Source organism: Oenanthe melanoleuca, chromosome 2, assembly GCF_029582105.1.
Source record: "Oenanthe melanoleuca isolate GR-GAL-2019-014 chromosome 2, OMel1.0, whole genome shotgun sequence".
NCBI lineage: Eukaryota > Metazoa > Chordata > Aves > Passeriformes > Muscicapidae > Oenanthe > Oenanthe melanoleuca.
This window is the reverse complement of record NC_079335.1, coordinates 60,531,461-60,552,100: the sequence shown is the minus strand read 5'-3', so window position 1 is coordinate 60,552,100 and position 20,640 is coordinate 60,531,461. Positions and strand designations below refer to the sequence as shown.

Here is a 20,640-nt window from a genome sequence, read left to right as displayed (position 1 = left end):
AGAATCTCACAGCTGTTACCTACCTTTAACAGTAAAAATATTCTCTTTCAGTTTTATGGAATCATCTTCAGTTTCTGGGAGTTGCTTTAATTTTGTACATACTTTCCAAATTCTTATCAAACAGTCCTGAGCACAGCTTGCTAAGAAAAGGTCTTCACCTATTTGTTTTCAGAAAAAGAAAAGAAAAAAATAGAGCCACATATTCATTGCAACCACTGTCATTACTAACCCACCATTTTTCCATACACACATCTAACAGCACTATCCAAATTTTTCCTATTGTACACAGTATCAAAAAACATCCACAGTTTTACTTCAGTATCAATTCACTTTCCCACTCAAATTCTCTACTATTTTATAACACACTATGAACATGTCCCTGCTTATAAGATCTGGAAGATATGGTAAGCACTATACATGTTATACTTCCCTGCTATTTATGCCCTTTGCTTTTGGAAATCTATCAATCTATCAGTCTCAATACTTGCCAAAATCTCCTTTCCTCCTTTTCTTTCTCCAGGCTTGTAGCATCATCCAATTTCATTTTTTTTGGTGCCATTGCAATAACTAGTGATTAATGTCTGCAAAGATTCTTTTCTTAATTTCCCAATTAAAAAAATAGGGCAGAGGAGGAAACAGGAAAATATAAACATACTATTTCCTCCTACTCTCCCCACTTTGAAAAATCAGCCAGCTCTTCCTCACTCAGATACAGACATTTGTATATTGAAAAGGACAAGTTGCTAAAACCCCAATTTGTTTGCATTTAAGTACCAGTCGGGCAAACAAACTTGAAAGCAAGAAAAATGTTTTTTAAAGGATACAAAGTTTCATCTTTATTTTTAATATTAACTACCACCATCTCAAGAAAACAAATATCACAACTACAAGACCTTAGGTGCTCTTGTACATCAAGGTCATCTCTTGGAGGGGTAAAACACTAGTGATGCCATTAAACCATTATTTCACTTTATTCATCTTTCATACTGACCACAGACTGCCCACTCAACGCCTCTTATCCAATCTTCATGGCCAGGGAGTACTAACGTTTTCTGAAACTGAATAAAAACTCCTGTTACATCACAGAAATGCACTCAATTACCATGCACATATCAGCAATAAGCCTTATTTTTTCAAGTTTATTATATTTATAGCTTTGATTATTTGAAACAGGGGGAAAAAATAAGCCACTACTAAGGATTGTAATTTACACACAGATTTGAGATTAGCCTTTTTGGTTTTGCCACATTGGATATGCACACACAACATTACAACATTTCCCATATATAAGCAGGAAAGGATGTGAATTTAAGGTGCACACCTTCAAGAGGCCACAGTGTCTCTATGGTACATTTAATTTTTTTTTTAAATTTATCAGGCTTACAATGGTACACAAAGAATAACATAATGCAGGTGTGATGTGACAAGTAATTTCTTGTATTTGTGTGAAGTGGATGCAACTGCAGATGAAGAAAATGAATACAAGTGAAATCAAGTATAAAAAGAAGAGTAAATGCTTTGAAATTATTTCAAGAATAAATTCACAATATAACATGATCAGAATCAGTTATGGTACTGGAAATATTCTCTGTTTCTTAAGTTTATTAACAAAATTTCTAAGGAAGGTATACATCAAGAACTGCTTATAGAAAATTCTGCATGAACATGGGGTCAGGAACACTGGAATGCAAACCCAGTCTGGATTCTCTTTTAAGAACTTCCACTAGTAATCTATTTTCATTTATAACATATGTAGTATTACCATTTTATTTTTATTCATGCATTGAATCAAACTATTTACTATTACTATTTACTCCTTACTTAGCATTTAACCCATTTCTGCTTTTCTTTGCCCAGAAACAGACCTACTTCCATGACATTTTTTTATTCCAAGTTGAACTAAAATGTCTGAAGCAACTGTTACAGTTAAAACACTAGTATAGTTTAGTATAAATAACACATTATTTCTGGCATTATATTCTACTAAATCCCTTACCTAGGCCTACTTAGAGCTATGACTAAATGACAGCCTCTGCTATCAGAACAAGTCTGCAACTGAGGTCCTTCTTCTAATCTGTGACAGAGAAAAAAAATAAATAAATAAAAGGAAAAATTTGTATTTGTATGAAAAAAATCCATACTCAGAAATTGGTGCCTCTCTTTTTGATCCATTTCTGATATTCTCCAAAACCACATTCCCATCAAACAATACTACTCTGCCTCTCCTCATCACACATCTGCAGTCACAATCACAAAATGGTTTAGTTTGGAAAGGACATTAAATAACATCTAGATACACCCTCTCCAGCCATGAGCAGAGACACTTCCAACTAGATCAGGCTGGTCAAAGCCTCATCCAACCTGGCCTCAAGCTGCTCCAGGAATGAGGCATCCACAACTTCTCTGGGCAATTTGTTCCAGTGCCTCACCACCCTCACAGTAAAGGAGGAAGCAAAGAATTTCTTCCTAATACCTACACTAAGCCTACTCTCTTTCAGTTTGAAGCCATTGCCCCTTCTCCTGTCACTATCTGCCCTCGTAAAATGTCTCTAAAATTACAGAACCATCTATATATGAGATACATGACCAGAACAAGCTGATCAGATACTTCCAAATTAGAAAGTTTAGGTCTTAAAAATGTGTTCTCACAGTCACCTAAGCCTCATTTAGCTAGTCACTTCTGCAACCACTGGCACTTCCAGATAGAGCATTCCAAATAGATGTTTATGTTAAACACCCAACACGTTATATGTAAAGGCAGGAAGGAACAGTCCAGGAAGTAAGATGAAACAGATTTTTCTGAAGATTACTTGGTTTTGGTAATACATGAAAAAAATCTTTAGTAATTGATATTTCAGATAATAGATAAAACTCATTTATTTATTCATTTATATGATCTTGGACAAAATATGCAGTATTTTATAGCCGTCAAGGTTAGTTGGTAAGTTTATTTCTAACTGAAAGATTGGTTGAGGCCGAACTGTTGCTAACATCCTTCTCTTCCATGGTTCCTTTTATGCTAAACAGTGTGTATATCTCCTGAAACTTGACCCTAATATTAATCTAAGCACACATCTAATCACTTTCCCTTTTCAAGGTGTTGTCTTGGGGGGTTTTTTTTAAATTATCCTCCACATCTTACATCAAAGAGATCTATTAAGGAAAGCAGTCATTTGTTTTCCCTTAGAGTAAAACTAATTACTTTGAGATTATTAATACCATCCCAGATTTCTAAATCATTTCCCAAACAGATTTTTAGGCAGTACTTAGCTTTAAGTCAGCATGCAGCTCTTGCATGCTGCAGAACAAGCATGCTTAACTAGTCAGCTAAAGTCTGTACTAATTTTTATATGCTTACATTGAATAGTCCCATTGAACTATTCAGATTTAAGGTAGAGACTGATGAATTTAATTATCTCATATTCACTCATGGCAGTAATACCAGCACCAGATGGTGTATGAGGCCTCACTGCTGAGGAGAGATACCCCCAAACCTCTGTAAATGCTCCAGTTCCTTAAATGAGAAACTCATGCTGCTGTCTTTCCCATCCCTATAACATCATCCTCCACTCTGCACCCATCTAAGCAGTGTCAATACAGTGCCTGAAAAATAGAGGAGAGCACAAGGGCTATTACCATACACAGAAGGATGATGCCATGAAGCATGAGGAACACAACATTCTTAGTCATATAATTTAGTTTTAGGTGGTCTGTGAGGAGCAAGAAGTTGGACCCAGTAATCCTTATGGGTCTCCTCAAACTTGAGATATTCTAAGATTCTATGGTTTAGTCAAAGTTCTCAAGATATTGTTTCCCATAAAAATAAAAACTGTCAACTGAAACCGAACAAGGAGTAATGTATGCTGTTATGCTAGGATTTCTAGCATTGTTTCTGCCCTTTTCTTTGAAGTTTGTCTCTTGGCTTCCTATATCCAGTTTCTTCAGATGCATTCAATTCTAAAACTGAATCAATATAAAGGATTGTGCAGATGCACATGGTCATTATTTTTAGGTGATTCAGTCAAAGTTTCTATTATTGCCCAGTGTTTTGAGCTGTCATGCTTCTCTTTTTTACAGATTTTGTTTTTATAGTCTCAAATTTCTTCTTTGTTTCAGTTTGCACTTGGTCTTCACTGGATACATAAGAAGTTACAGTACCAACAGTTAAATCTAACAAAACCTCCTGGTCTAACTCTACTTCACAGGCTTTCCCATGCCCCTTACCTAATCTCTGAATACTGTTGCTTAGCAGCAATGTGGCCTCTTTCCTTTTAAACAAAGAATAAAACTGCTCTATAGGTAGCACAACTAACAAAGCTGTGGACGTGCCCAGCGCACTCTGTACAATCAATCCAGCCCACACTTTGGCTACATCTCTTTCAGGACCAGGCTAATAGCATTTTTTCTCCAGCAGACACTAGATGTGATATTCCCTCCTCTATGCAGCTGTTAATCTCAAGAGATTAGAAAGAGCTTGAATTATCTTTGATTTATCCCTGTATTCCACTTCTCAACTATAACAAACTATTTGGGTGGAACCCAAAACACACAGCACACCATCGTCTCAGAAAAACAAAGTTTAAATAGAAATGTTCTGGTAAAAAACACTAGTTTAATCTGCTGGATTACTTACTTGCCCTCTGCAGGCCACATCTGTACATGTTATATCTCAAGCAGGAAGACATATTATGGTTTCTGAAACGTTTTTTCCCTGGATACTTTTATAAATCAATATCCTCTTCCAGCAAGTCAGAATAGCCAAGAGTTCACTTTATTTCTACTATTTAACACAGTAAGGGATCTATGGGTAGGGTGCATCAAAAGATGTAAAGCATGCCCACTCAGTTTTAAAAACCAGGCAGTTTTTAATGAATAAGTACATTTTGACTGGAAAATTAATGAGTTTACCAAAAGGTAGCCTGAATTAATTAGCTAAGTAAAGATGCCTCATCCTCCCTCAGAGTCTAACAGTGCCTTTTAAGTTTCATAAGAATGCCCTGTTATGAATGCATGTTCTACCTCAGGATTCATACTCACATTCATAATCTTTTTGAGGATGTTAACTAAAGGAAGTGCTTTAAAGAGTCACTGAATTAACTGGACAGAGCTACAGGCCCTTACCAGCAAGGGAATGCCATAGCACATAAGATTCTAATCACTCTCCTATGCCAAGTTCCAGTAAAAAATGACAAGGCTATAGTAACACTTCCTTCAAATGCCTTTAATAGTACTAAGAAGCCATAAAAAAAGATGTCAGTAGATCTGAGAAAACCTGATGAATGAGATTTAGCAGCTAGGCAGGAATTCATGTCAGAAGGCTTGCAAGGATGTCTTAATTCTGTTAATAGGTGTAAAGCACAACACAGGCCTGCACAGTACACTTAGCTAAAAGAGATAAAAAGTTAAGATAGACACCAACAAGAAGTCCCACCTCATTTAAAAGATATTCTGAACAACAACTCTGCCACAAAGGCTGGTGAAAATACTTTATGAAATTGAAACTGTGAAAAATAACACATGCAAAACAAAATTGCTCATCCCTGTATAAATAAAGTTTTCTACCTCCAAAAAAAGACAGCACAAACTTGCTTATGAAGTTTAAGAGAGAACCTGTTTATTCAAATTAACTTCCTTTACCCTCCACAGAATGACTGCCTTTTAAAATGGCAGACTATTGTTATATTGGAAAGTTTGGCCAAAAATGGGCAAAATAAGTTATGTATCTCTGAAAATTTTTGGCAGTCAAACTGTATATAATTTGTTAACATGAATCATGCAAGAAAACAAGTTTCAAACTCTGAATGAGAAAAACCAACTGCACAGTCCCTGAGATAAAAGTCTTTCTTTAACACGTTGAGAATCAGGAGTGGCACTCTGCCATTGCTAATTTCCAGAGAATTCATTAAAATTACTTCAGTCACAAGCTACACAGGAAAAAAGAAAAAAAATCAAAAATCTAACCAAGCACCCTTCTTTTCTACTGAGTGGTCAAGAAATCATTAAACATAGAAAAAGAGAAGGAAGTACTTATTAGTAATTTTACTTGACATCAGCAGCAACCAAAAAAATCTTATTATGTTACATGGCAGCACAAACTGGCAAAATTATCTATAAAGTAGCTTTTGTCTCTCACAAAAAAAAAAAAAAAAAAAAAAAAAAAAAAAAAAAAAAATTTTAAAAAATTTTAAAATAAAAAAAATGAAAAGGAGTATCTATTCTTTAATCCCTAAAGGGAATGTGTCTAAGCAATTGCAGCAGACTAAGTGCTTCTATGCCAGTTTCAAAGGGGGGTTTTAAATGGTAGCTTCATTGGTGCATGCGGAGAGCATTTGTGGTTTGAAGGGGTTTTTTTAAGAGAGCGAGAGAAAGAAAGAAGTGATACCGAGTTCTGTTTTGGAAAACAGTCATTCAACACATGCTTTAGAATCTAACAAAACTTCTGAACAGATGCAAGAGAGGACATAATGTTTTTCTACTGCTCAAAAGGAATATTTATCTGTATGAAAAACTAAAAATTGCCAGCTTCCAAATAACACATGAAAAATGTGCTTTTATAACCGGATACTCCTAAAAATACTTTTTCTTTATGTTCAAAAGCAGTCAAGCATAGAGGGCATACTTGGCAACAAACATAAAATTCCTTAAATAAAAGTAATAACAGTTCCATTATAATAATTTATAGAATGAAAGTAACATAATTTCCATATGAACAATCCAATGCCTGGATACTTGATAAAGAAGGACAGTTGCAGCTATTTCGTATCAGTGGGAACAGAAACAGCCTATCTTCACAGGGGGAAAAAATCAGGAAAAACTACAACTTTAAAGCACTGAATTCAACTTCAATATTCTGTATGTGCACTTCATCACCTAGAAAAATTGATTACCTATTTGAAAAAGGATTGTTGTATGTGATGGCTATGTAGAGACAGAAAGGACTTAGTGAAGAACTTGAAAAATAATCAACAGCACATTTGAAAAGAAGCAGAAGAACTCAGTAATGCATTGAGCAAGAGACAAAAATTGTAATTACCTGACCATTCTGCTGTATAAACAAACTTATTTTGCAGTCATCACCACCACAAGCCAGTATTGGTACTAGAAAGGAAAAGAAGGTCTTCATTTTTTATAAGTTCTAATATTCTGTATCTGTAGGAAGTTCAAGTATTAGAGATCTTGATTAATTATATTATATATATATATATATATATATATATATATATATATATTTTATATCAACAAGCATTTGCTCTAAATACAGAAGAAGGAAGGAACAAAACAAAATTATTTAGAACTAAGGCAATTCAAGTTCCTAAATCAACTAAGATAGGTTTAGATGGAGTCAGAATAATTATTATACAGCAAATGAAAAGTCAAAAAATGGAAGACAGATGACCGCTCTCTGTATCCAAGAATACGAAAGCAATGAAACATTTTTCAATCAAGACTACTCAAGTCTTGAATAGTAGTTGACTTCTACTGGCTAACCTAGAAAGTGCACAAACCCTATCAATCAAACCAGAGAAAGTTGTGTCTGAGGTTAAAAAAAGAGAAGTTAGGCAGTGTATTAGCTTCTCTGTCCAAGAAAGGAGGACGAGGAAAAATAGTTAATGCTTACTCCACTCTTCTTTTTTTACATCATAAGGATGAAGTTTTACTGCTCAGGACTGAAACAGTAAAAGCAAATCAATTTAGTATAAAACTGTGAAGAAGTAAGTTATATGTTAAGGGCTAAACGTTTACATTTCTCAAGTCTGGATAGAAAACAAGATACTAAAATTCACTGAAATGAACTACTTCTTTTAACAAAAAGCCTCCATGACATCCCTTCATACAGATAATTTTATCTTTACTATGGATAGATAAAAAATCAACTTGAATATTCATAATATGTTTATTCTCTATACTAATTTCATCTTTCTACTTGTACAAAATCTGTGCCACTGTTCCTCTTGCACTTCTCAGTCACATTCCACACATTCTTATAGTTCCATCCCTTGCCTCTTTCTCTCCAACCTCTAAATCACATTTCACCTCCATCTCCTCCTCTCTTTAAAAGGTCTAAAAAAACCTGCTTTGGATTGCAGGTGATTAGCTGCTTTGAATGAAGACCTGGTTATCAGGTCCACAGGAACTGGGCAGGAATGACATTTTCTTCCACAAAATACAATACTATGGATGTTCTTGAAGACAGTATCATCCTTTCCTGAGAAACACATTTTATGAGCCATCACTGTAATTACATATTTACTCAATGGAATGAAACTTTAACTAAGAAAACCAAAGAGAGAGTTATGATGTAGTTGCTGTTGCAGACAAATGCAAATACTTTCACTCAAAAATTCTATCAAGAAATATATATCTGGCAAAAATGGACAAGTAAATTGTTTTTCACATAAATGCTTTGTGGTATTAGAATTTGGATCTGATTAAGATAAAATTTCTGCAGAGGAAATAAGAAAAGTAAGTTGGGTAAGCAGAGCTTTTCCAAGTTCACTTGCTCTTTTTTTTCCACCAGTTGTAATTCAGTTCAGAGGAGACAATTATTTACTGTCAGAGGTCAAGCCACATCATTAGCAATTATCCAGGTGGTAGGAAGAATCAGATTATATGACAAATGGCTGACCAAGATCTGTAAAATAGTAAATCCTACTGCCAGCATTTTAGAAGCAGAGTTTGTGCAAACACTGCAAAGCAAAAAGCAAGCAAGCAACCAAAACTGCACAAAGCTCTTCTTCAAGGCTAAACAGCAAATGTACAGAAACTCCTTAATGAAGAGGCTGCCAGAAAAGTGTTTAAGCTGCATTCCAGCTGCAAATGACTGGTCAGGTTTTTATGAGCAGTCTATCAGTTTTCCCTATTTGACTTCTTGACAAAAGTGGCTCAGTTTTTTAAAAAAATGATTTATTTTCAAGGACAATCAGTTAAAATCCTAGGCATCAGGAACGTCTTGTGAAAGTTAAACCATCCATTGCTTATGAATCCATTTTCAGTGCAAGCCTCAAATTTCTTTTCTTGGTGAAATTAGAGGTTACTGTAAATGCTTCAGGAAACGTAGTTTACAATTTTCAGAAAAGTAATTCTGTATTTAGTTCCTGACTTAAGAAATGCAGATTGTTCTCAAGAGAAAAGCTTCATTGAATCTCTGTGCAGCAGACAACTTTGCCTTCATAAAGATTCCTGAGCAACCCCTAAATTTATCACGGATCATTTTTCCCTGAAGATCATTAAAATTCCAAATTGCCATTAGAGATTAATGTTTCTGACAAATGATCAGCAGAGATATTTTTAATAATATATTTTAAGCTACTTTATTTAGATTTCAGAATTAACATACTCCGCAACTATATGGACCACTATATTAGGTTTAGGGAGAAAACAGTGGCTATGCTTGATTAAAAGCCTCTTTATAGATTTCTATAGGAAACATTTCTATATATTTATAGTTCAAAATCTAAACCATTTCTTGGCAATTTTAGCAACAGAGGTAATTCATATTGGAATCAGAACAAAAAAGCAAATGTCTAGAAATTTTTTTTTTATTCCATACAAAATGAAATTTTTGTGCAATTTGAAAATAATTTCAGTTCTTAAGAAAAGTAAGGCACTCTTTTTCAGTTTATGAGCACTGTACTGCTTTGGATAACTAATCTGAGCTGGTATGGGAAGAGCTCATAATAAAGGATTGTCCTGCTCTTAATGTAACTTTAAGCAACACTGGTTTTGGGGATTCTGGAAAACAAATTCCTTGCTATTCCACCATTCAAATGCAATTTGAGTTTCAGAAACATTTAGTTTTAAGAACTAATATGATATTTTTCATCTATGGTGTTTTCAGAATGTATAGTTACTTCTCTTTTATACAACATGACTTCAACATTGAACGATGCACTACTCTAGTGTAACAGTGGGACTTGCTTACCTGTACAGTACCATAAATGAAGATATAATCTATTGTTTTGCAATATGAGTGTTATACTCATATACCACACCACAGGCACCTCACTTCTAAAGAATATTCACACTTGCAGTAATGATTTTAATCTACCCTCAAGCCTTTTAACTTCATCTTAACAAGCACATATTAGTGTATTTGCAGGAAAAGAGAGAGAGGTGCTCTTTGCTGGCACAGATGCTGCTTTTGCTGTCAGACAGGCTCTGAAAACAGACACTGGCATTCCCAAATGGGACAACATATCTTAATAGAGCTTCCATAGCTCCCAGAATTATCAAAGTCAAAGGATATGCTTGTAGGCATATAATCAAAACAACACATCAGTGTGGAATGCATGAAGCAAAGAGCTGAAAATTCCAGATACAGTACTTTTTCAGTTGGGAGCCTGGCAGGCCTTCATCCCGGTGAAAGACTAACGATACTTAAACTTAATTCAACCCATGTACCTGGCTTGAGGATATATCTGCTTTATTTAAAAAAAAAAAAATAAAAAAAAAAATAAAAAAAAAAAGCTTCTACCTATTTGCACAAAAAGAGTCTGTAGTAGCCTGCTAAATCTAACCTTTCTGTTAACAGAAATCTACATAAACCATACTGAACAGTCAAGTTAAAGTAGTTCAGCATTTCAATTTTTTCACATTTAAGACTGAGTAGGGGATAAACACTGCTTGGGAGACTATGGGTTTTGATGCAGGCCTTCAGATTTTTTCTGAATCTTTCAACAAGAACAAACATATACAGCAGTACCACAAGGAGCAGGTGGAATTAACAGCATCATCCTATCCCATTCATTTACAGCACTCATTACCTCATTTTAAAGCTTTCCACCTCAAGAGTTCAGCTAAACAACTCCATCTGAATGCCATTTTGAAGACACTGCAATCAGTCTGTGTCTTTAATTACTAAAGAGTTCAGAGAAAATCTTTAGATACAAGAACAAGCTTAAGCAGATTTCATAGAAAACAAAAACTGTGGCTCACAGGTCTGGAGTCAGTCAACTGAAAATCTATTTTGTAGATTTCTTAGATTTTTCTTCCTGCATTGATATTCAAGATGTGCAGCTTTACTTACCATCGCTGCCAGGCAAGAAGGATAAGCAGACATCCATAACAAATCCATTTCCAAACTGCAGAATTTCAATGCATTTAGCTGGAAAACAGGAACAGACACTGTTGATCTCCTTCACTATAATTATTACAGTTACACTGTCATTTCCTTCTGTAATATATAGTTAAAATTTCCCATCCATTTTTATTTTAAGAAGCTGAAAAAAAAACCTACATTTTTTCAGAAGCCTAAACAATAATACCTTCTGTGTGGCCATAAAAATTCATCCAGTTAGTTGAATTATAAGGTAATACTGAGTATTAAATCTATATAGCTTCACTGTGGTAACACATCAGAAGCAATAAATATTACAAAATATATCCTGTGGCAACAGCATTCACAACACAGGAAAATCCTGAAAAAAAACCTGAATCTGTTTGCTACAACAGCAGCTAGAGAGATGAGCAAAAGCCTGCAAACATCCCTGAGATCCTGGAAATGGTTAAACTAGCAAGCCATCCAGATCAAAATAAACAAGAGGATAGCAGAAAAAAAACCTTTCTACAGCAGAAGAATTAGCCCCTCTCACTGTCACCACACCAGCAAGACAAAATGAGAAAAGACAGGACTTCATGAGGTTCTTTGGGAGCACCAAAAATGCCTTCCAGAACATGGAACTGTAGATTGGCTACTCCCAATTCTCTCATGTAGGCAAGGCAATATGAAATCTTCAAATACACCAGAGAAGGAAGAAAATAGCTGAAGAAATGCAGTCACTACAACTAAACCAGCAAACAACACCTTAAATCTCAATTATCTATCCAATTTATTTCTTATGTATTTTAGAATGCTGTTTTCCCGTATTTCCATGCAAAGGCCTAGTTCAACAGAAGGTCAAGATCACATTATCCCCAACTTCATTGGATTCAAGCCAACAGGAAAAAACAAGTGACCAGTTAAACCTCACCTTTCTAATGCCAGGATTAATCATTTTACTACATAATTTCAGTTCACACATGCATGCAGCTAGTCTGCCTCTACATTACAGAGCAAAACAATGGTTCAGAGTATCATAAGCTGAATACGTATTTTAAAATAAAGTAAACTCAGGCCACACATGCCTGATAAAGTATAAAGATAAATCATTCTGCAGAACAAATCTGACCCAAGGCTTTTAAAGAGTAATTTTAACGAGTAATGTACTAAAGTCTGAAGAGAAATCAATGTAGTTGCATTACTAAGATGTTAGTATTTAATACCTAATGGATAAGCATTCATGATTCTTACTTAGCCAGTAAGTTACCCCTAACATTAAAATAAGCGTTACCTTCTGAACCATGCCGAGACCAGATTCTCACAGTAGAGTCAGAGGCTGCAGAAGCTACCAGCAGATTTAAATCAGGTTCATCTGACTGGTAGACAGCATCCACAGCAAAAACAGCTTCCGTGTGGCCTTTCAGAGGAATGCTTTTCACAAGCTGAACATGTGAGAAAATTTTACAAAGTTTTAAATTCTGGTAACTTACATGACAGAATTTTTAAAGCCATTTTAGGAAAAAAAAGTAATACTGAAAATGAGTTCTATACCTGCAATGACAGAGTGTCTGCCAAGCTGTGCTTAAGCTAGACCATATTCCAGGAAACCCAGAGAAGGGATACAGCAGCGATGAATATTAACTTGGTAAGACTTTGCTCAAAGCTGAACAGAATTAAATGCTCCTGTGTACACTACATAAACCTCACCCTTCCATCAGGGAAGCTGGAAACAGTATAGAAATTAGAAAAAGCAGTTTTCCTTCCTTTTTCTCCTTCTCTTGTCCCTTACCCTGAGGAACATCTCCCAAAAGTTTGGAGAACCTTAGTGAAGGAGACAGAGCAGAGAACACAATGGATTAAGCAGCAGCTACAGCAGCTCTAGCAGCAGTGTTCAGCATGTTCTCACAAACCAAAACAGCTTTTTACTCCTTCAAATGCCAACATGAAAAACCAAACTGCTAAATTTAGACAATGAATACAGGTGATTCAATTTGCAATCTGTTCCCCACTAGCACAAAGATCAAAATGAGAAGCTTTTAATTTTGCAACCAGAAGGCATCCAGCATTTATCCAAATTTTATCATAGACAAACTTGACATCTCTTTCCAAAATACAGCCTGGTAGGCCCCAGTAAGAATTTTTGATTGGTTCAATACACAACTTTGTTTTTATGAATTTACACTAGTCTAGAACTGCCATTAAAATGTGCACATTTAGCCACATTCTTTTGAAATTATTGCCATATGGCTGTGCACCACATCAGCAGAAAAAGTTTATTAAAAAGTCTGTAGGTTAACTCAAATAAATGCATGAACAGTTACAATGGATCAGGATCAGAAATAACTTATTTCTGAGAACTCTCCTCCATCAAAGTAGGTTCATTTCCCCTTACTATGCATTCTCATGCATTTTAAAATGGCAAGTCTCGTAACCTACTTTGAGACAGATGATGAAATGGATTATCTACACAGCCACTCACAATCCACTGCCTAATAAGCAAGATTTTAAAAGCTAGATAATAAAGTGGTTTTTTTTCACCAAAATTTCAGGTCATTCTGAAGGCTCTTTCATACAACACTGAATCTTTTGCCTTACATTTTACAGTACAAATAATAAATTAGTATGTCCCCTTACTTTTATCCATTTGTCTGACAAAAGCCTATTATTGCACAGTTTTTTATTTTCATTTTTGTTAAACATCTACTCCAACTTGTATATCATCCTGTCAAGACTATATACATACAAACCCCACACCGCTGCACAGGTTGACCAGAAATCACTAGAAATGGATATAAGGAAACAAGGAAAAAGGGTACAAAAAATGCCAGCTCAGAATGGGCTTCATGGTTTAGAAGTTTTAAGGTGGTTTAAAGAAAACAGCCATGTGAGATTAGAAAGCTGATCAGTCAAGAACAGGGTTTTCCAGACACCTAAACAAATCCACTCAATGATTGACAGGTTAGTCAATTTCTTTACCAATGGTGATTTGAAAAAGACGAACCAAAGAAAAGAGAAAACAACATTTATAGTAAAACATATCAAGATAGAGTACAGACAATTTCAAGGATATACACACCAGGTTCAATTAAAAAAAAAAACAGAACCAAACAACCAGTCCAAGTGAAACAAATAGTATGAACCAGGAATACAGACAGAACAGACAATTTGTGATATGTGAGAAACTAGTATGGAGGAAGACTTGAAAACAGGTTTTTCCTGCTTACCTGATTATTCCAAGTTACTGTATCTTTCAATTCCCAAAGAATAAGTTGTTTATCAGATCCACCAGAAATTAACTCTGTTTCAGAAGCTAAAAAAATATGTTTTGGTTAGTTCAGAGTACACTTAACTTTGTAACAGCAACATAAGCAGTTCTGCTGGTTACTAGTCACAAAGTATCACTGGCAATCCACCTTTCCACCAAAATAAAGTATGGTTAATAGGAGTTGCACTGTTCAGAAAAGATTAAGAGCAAAGATATTCCCTAGGAAAACAGAAAGAGAAAATTCACAGCACTATTTAAAGTTCTGTATGAAAGTGCTCAAGGGTCTTTCCAAAAGACCCCCAAATCCAACAGTGTAAATTAATCTTTTGGGGCTTTTTTTGGTCTTTTTGGAAGAAAAGAAGGCAAGAGAAATCTAAGCAAACAGAATTCAAAGCTTCACAAGAAAATTTAATTCCCAAGTTCCTGAAAACAACTTATTTTAATAATTTTTAATAAGAATATGGTTAAGTGCAACTTGTTGAAAGGCTGGCAGTTTATATCACTATCAAAAACTCATGTTTGCACCTCAGTACTTCTCAAAAAAAGAAAGTAGCGCATTACATTAGCAGTCTAATCAGCAGTTGCATTTCTCTTTTTCAGTGAGTTTCCATAAACATCTAAGGACAAGAATATATGCCTATGAAAATCCTGCCCTAAACAATGTTAAATCCTGGAATTACTATTCAGCAAAAGCCTTATAAATGTCACAAACATTTCTATCTATCTAAAGATTCTTTTTTTTGTGCACACAGCCTCTATGTAACTTCAGAGTTTTATAATCAGAGATTGCTGAAAAGGCATTGCAAATGAGTTCACAAAGTCAAAACACGCAAAACTCCAAACCTTGCTGAAGAGACTGGGAGCAGAACAAGCAGCAGAAGCCATCGACCTGTGTGAGCTGCCACAGCCCCAGGCAAAAATCCTCCTGGGGTGCCCTTGGCTGTGGGGCTGGGAGCAGAGATCCCCTCACCCACCAGGCAGCTCGCCCGGGTTTGGCAGGTCACATTCCTGCAGATACACCTGTTATAATGAGGCTACACCTGGAGTACTGTGTTCTGAGCCCCTCAATTCAGCAGGGGCACTAACGTGCTGGAGCAGATACAGAGATGGGCAGTGGAGCTGATAAGGGTCTGGAGCACGCATCTCATGAGGAGTGGCTGAGGGAGCTAGGCATGTTTAGCCTGATGAAGAGGGCGGACCTTTCTTACTCTCTACAACCACCTGAAAGGACGGAGGAGCCAGGTGGGGGTCGGTCTCCTGCCCCAGACAGCAAGTGACAGGATGAGACAACGCGGTGTTAAACTGTGCCATGGGAGGTTTAAGTTAGACATCAGGGAAAATATCTTCACAGCAAGGGTGCTTAGACATCAGAATGGGCTGCCCAGGGAGGTGGTGGAGTCACTATCCCTGTAGGTATTTAATGAAAAACGGGACGTGGCACTCAGTGCCATGGTCTAATTGACACAGTGGTGTTGGGTCACAGGCTGAACTCGATGATCTCAGAGATACTTCCCAAACTAACCGATTCTGTGAAAATCCCTACTGGGACGCTGGGCATAAAGCGAAAGGATGCACTGCAGGCGTCGCAGACCCCCAGTTCCAGCGAGTACAGCGCAGCCCCGCACTGCCGAGCCTCCCCCGCCTCCCGAACCCCGCAAGGGGGAACCGGCCCGGCCCCACCGCCGCACCGCACCCCGAGGGACGCTACTCACCGCCGTCCCGCCGGCGCACCCAGCGCACGCAGCTCACCCTGCCGGCGTGCCCGCGGAGCGCGGCGACCGCCCGCCTCACCTGCGGGACGGACAGACAGCACCGAGCGTCAGGGACTGCTCCCGGTCTCGGTCCCGCTCCCGGCCCCGGCCCCACCCCAGAGCGCATCAGCTCACCGCCGGCTCGTAGAGGACGACGTCGTGGCAGCTGCCGAAAGCGAGGAGGCCGCCACGGCCCCAGGCCACGGCGCCGCCGCCCGCCCGGTTGGCGCAGCAGGCGACGTGACAGAGAGACACGGGCGCCGCCATCTTCCCGCCGCCGCGTGCGCGACCCCGCGCGGCTCCCGTGGCAACGACCCTGAGGGGCGGGGCCTGGGGGCGGGGCCTGAGGGGCGGGCGGAGCGGGGCGGGGCGGTTCGCGTGTGGGGATTCCGGCGGGGTTTTAGTCTGTCCTGCGCCTTTTGCCGAGGTTTCAATAGCTTAAAACTTTACTCTTTGCTGGTTCCTGTGAGGAAATTCCTCCTGATGTCCAGCCTGAATGACCCCTGGTGCAGCTTAAGGCTGTGTCCTCTCATCATGTCGCTGGGTGTGTGGGAGAAGAAAGCGCGCCCCCGCCCCTCCCCGCCCCGGCCGCAGTCTCTTTTCAGGGAGTTATAGGGATTGATAAGGGCCCCCTGAGCCTCCTTTTCTACAGGCAAAAACAACCCCAGCTCCCTCCGCTGCTCCTGGATTTACCCTCTGGACCCTTCACAAAGTGGATTCCACCTGAGCTGAGAGCTGAGTAGCAGAGATCGTGTCGCTGATACCCATTCCTGGGCTGCTTCCATCGCCTGTGAAGCCACCTCCTGATAAAGACTCATGCTGAAAATAAGTCTCTGACTTCGGGATGTACTTAGTATTGCCGTGTACGATATCCTAAAAGTGCTGTTGTGGAAAGTGCGAGACTTTGCAACTGAGCAATGGCCAGGCTCAACAGCTTGATCTGAGTATGTTTGAATATCTCTCTTTTCAGGGCAAAAAAAATGAGAACAGAGTAATTAGTGAATTCCATGTGTTAAATTTTTATTTTTTCATTCTTTGATGTACTTATTACCCTTCCTGCACAAGAAATTGAAAACAAATCAAGAAAAATAAAAAAATACTGCAGTGGTATTCTAGTTTTACTTGCATGGTCACTGGCCTTGAGAAACAGGGTCACAGTACAGGGTATTACACTGTATAGATTTGCTCAAGTTGTATCAGCCGCTTGGCTTCACAGGTTGAAGGGTTTTGCTAGTTCCCAGGAGCCACAGGTGCAAACAGCTGCCCCACAGGCTGAGTAGGAGCCTCAGCAGGACCTTCAAGACATCCACTCTGCCTCCAAATGCACTGCCCCACACATGCAGAAGGCCTGGAGCAGAAGCCAGGGTGAAGTGTAAATGGAGAGCTCAGCTATGCAACCATGGAAAGGGAGAGAAGCAGAGATGTGCCTCCTGTCCCCAGACCACACCTAGGATATCCTGAAATAACTGAAACTGAGCTAAAAAGCTGGGAAGTCTGGGCTGGAGGGAGAAGCTGGCTTTATGGGGCTGTGCAAGAGGTGGGGGCAGGAAAAGAAAGCAGTGAAAAGCAAGCAGGCAGCCAGAGGAAACACTCTGCACAGCACATGGAACATTTTGGGCCCTAAACCTCTCCTGCCAAGCCTTTATGTCCCTGTGTGTTCTTGAATCCTGGCTGTCGGCAGCGCTGTAACCTGACACAAAAAACATTGCAGATAGGCACAGTTGTTTTCCAGTGGGTATGAGAGGAAGGAAGCTGTGCCTGATCACACAGAAGATACAGCCAGAAATGTTAGCTGCTAGGGGAACAAATGACTCCTAGGAGAAAAATGCATGGATCCAGTCATCAAAGCATGCCTTGACTGAGGAGTGCTGTCTGGAGCTGCCAAGGATGGCTGCAAACAGTCAGGTTGCACAGCAACCCCTTCTCAGCAGGCCTTGCCAGGGCTGGAGTCAGGGCTCGGCAGAAGGAGGTCGGGCACTGCCAAAAAGCTGGGTCATGTTAAAGGAGCTGCGTCTGTTGCTGTGGGAACAAAGCTGGCTCTGTCTGTGATTGTAGGCATAAGTGTCACCAAGATGGACTGGGTGAGAGGCTCCTCCATGACACAAGCAGTTAACTCAGCTGAGAGATAACCTGCTGCTTTTGCTGTCCTGTGAACAGTTTTACTGGGGTAAAGTTGCTGCTTGCAGTGGAGATATTAGGGATTGTATCATGCCTGAGGGTGCAAGGGTACTGCAGCCCTGTGCTGCAGGGTTTTCTGGGGCTGGTCATTGCACAGCCAGTTTGAGATACCACATTGTGGAGAGCTGCTAGTTCTAGTGCCAGCTATTGACAGTGATTGCCACTTTTTCCCAAAAACAGGTCTGACACTGTCACCCCTAACACAGTCCAACACTGAGAGAACCAACACAGAATATGGATTTAGAAGTGCCATGAGGAATGCTGTAGCAACACCATGGTGCCATGGCTAAAAATGCACAGGAAGCTGGATTTATGTCAGGACAAATCAGCCCAGATGAGCCTAGTTTCTACTTGTCATAAGTACTCTGTCTGATCAAGGCCTCATTCAAGTGAGACTCTGAGCCTTTGGTCAAACCTAAGAAAATTTTTTCTGAATTCTAATGTTACAAGATCTTCTCTTGAAAATATCTGGAGGATATTGTATGAGGAGTTTAGAGTATTTAATTTCTATGGAACTAATATACCTTTTAGGAACATGTGCTTTATAAGGAAGTAATAGTGATGGTCAGTGATGTTACCAGGATGGAAAAGGACATACTCTGGACTTTTCACCAGCTGCCAGTCTTCATTCATAGCTAATATCCTCATGGAATTAAAATCTCTTGTAGAGACCCAGAGAAGTTGGTGCTTCCTTCCCCTTAAGAGAGGACCATCACGTCTGTCCTTGTTTTCCTTCATATTCCCAGAAAATAACTTCCTTATTTTTCAGAAATAGGTATTAAAACACTCTTCCTCTTTTTTCTCCCTTAGTGTAATTTTTGAGACACAGAAAGAACTCAGTTTATTGGATATCAGAGATGGTTGTTATGGTGCCTAAGCAAACTTCAAAAGTCACTCCATAGTTTTGTTCATATCTCTTATGTGTCCCAGTTTTCTGCCAATGGAGGTACATCAACAAGCTCTGATAAGGGAGATACTGCTTGAACAAAAGCTTTCTTGAGCTTGAAATAAGCTCGCCAGTTAGTTAGACACTGGGAAAACTTCTGTTCCAATAGTAATTTAGTAGAAAAATAGAAATTTTGGATAGTATGAGTAATTTTGATGGTATGCTCATGTTTGCAAGTGAGGTTTTGCAGACAGAGATGGCTTAGTGCCCTTTATACCCAACTCAGTTATGCCTGCAACTTTGAGAGACAGAGCAGATACAACACTAATCAAAAAATTTTATTTAGTGTTTAATATACTTATCTGTGTCTAAACATTGATATGAAAATATAATAAGATGGCAAATATGTTAAATCAAAGTTTAATGCTTTCTTTTATTGGGTGAAATCTTCTTGATGTACAAGAATATTTGTTAATAGACAGGAGTCATTCTACATGACACTATGAAAAGCATCAGTCACATGTTAGGTTTGCAGTTTAATTATATGTAGTTAAGTTCTATAGAAGAAAGTTCAAAAGTTGTTAAATGAGCAAAGCCAGTACTCAAAGGCTGGGAGCCTTGTTCTTGTAAGTTGTTGAACTTAGCCTATCTTTATGTGTCTTCATTGTATACATTCTTATGAAGTAATCCCTAATGAAATTGCCTCATATACAAGTTACTGTTTGCTATTTTTACTTTAGGTTGTTTGCCTCCAGTAGCAACTTGGATGAGTAGTGCCTAGTGAATGAGACAGCTATTCAGTATTTTAATGTCTCCTCATTAGCTATACCATGGCCCAAGGCTTAATTTGTTGTACAGTAGTCTTTTCTGTACACAGAATTATCTTTTTCCATAGATTTTTTTTTTTTTTTGTTACTTCTACTGCCACAGCACCTAAATGTCTCAGGAAAAACCTTCTGAGTTACATTTTTCTTTATAAGATAACTCTTAGGCAGAGAGGTATTATTATATAAATTTCCTGGGGTCAATTTTGCCTACACCAGAATTCATAATAAAATCATAGTATGGCTTGAGTTGGAAAGGATCTTAAAAATCCCCTACTTTCAAACCCCTGCCATGGGCAAGGACACCTTCCACTAAACCAGGTTGCTCAGGGCCCCATCCAACCTGGATTAGAATACTTCCAGGAATGGAGCATCCACAGCATTCTCTGGGCCACCTGTTTCAGTGCCTCAGCACTATCACAGCACAGAATTTATTTCTAGTGCCTAACCTAAACCTGTTCTCTTTCAGTTTGAAGCCATGCCCCCTCTTCCTATCACTACACTCCTTGATAAATAGTCCCTCTCCTATTTTCTGTAGTTTCCACCCACTTTAGGTACAAGAAGGCTGCGCCAAGATGTCCCCAGGGACTTCTTTTCTGTAGGCTGAACAATCCCAAATCTCTCAAGCACCATAGGTCTTTAGGGGTGAAATCCCTGTTGTGAAAGACAGAGAACAGCATTCAGGAGAGTGACAAACT

The 20,640-nt window shown here is 38.5% G+C and overlaps 1 protein-coding gene across 3 annotated transcripts in view; it reads right to left on the bottom strand.

The window, feature by feature from the left end:
* ELP2 (elongator acetyltransferase complex subunit 2) overlaps positions 1-16,619 on the bottom strand; it is a 37,953-nt gene extending 21,334 nt beyond the window's left edge. Inside the window, exons 1-8 of one of the 3 annotated variants that reach the window (XM_056484873.1) lie at positions 16,190-16,619; positions 16,016-16,094; positions 14,263-14,348; positions 12,330-12,480; positions 11,027-11,104; positions 7,034-7,098; positions 992-1,058; positions 24-158 (exon numbers count right to left, since the gene is read on the bottom strand). In XM_056484873.1, coding sequence (XP_056340848.1) covers positions 24-158; positions 992-1,058; positions 7,034-7,098; positions 11,027-11,104; positions 12,330-12,480; positions 14,263-14,348; positions 16,016-16,094; positions 16,190-16,321 — 793 coding nt within the window. In that variant the 5' untranslated portion in view covers positions 16,322-16,619. The remainder of the gene's footprint in view (positions 1-23; positions 159-991; positions 1,059-7,033; positions 7,099-11,026; positions 11,105-12,329; positions 12,481-14,262; positions 14,349-16,015; positions 16,095-16,189) is intronic. The other 2 variants (XM_056484874.1, XM_056484875.1) reach the window with 2 other exon arrangements.
* Positions 16,620-20,640: the final 4,021 nt, after the last annotated feature.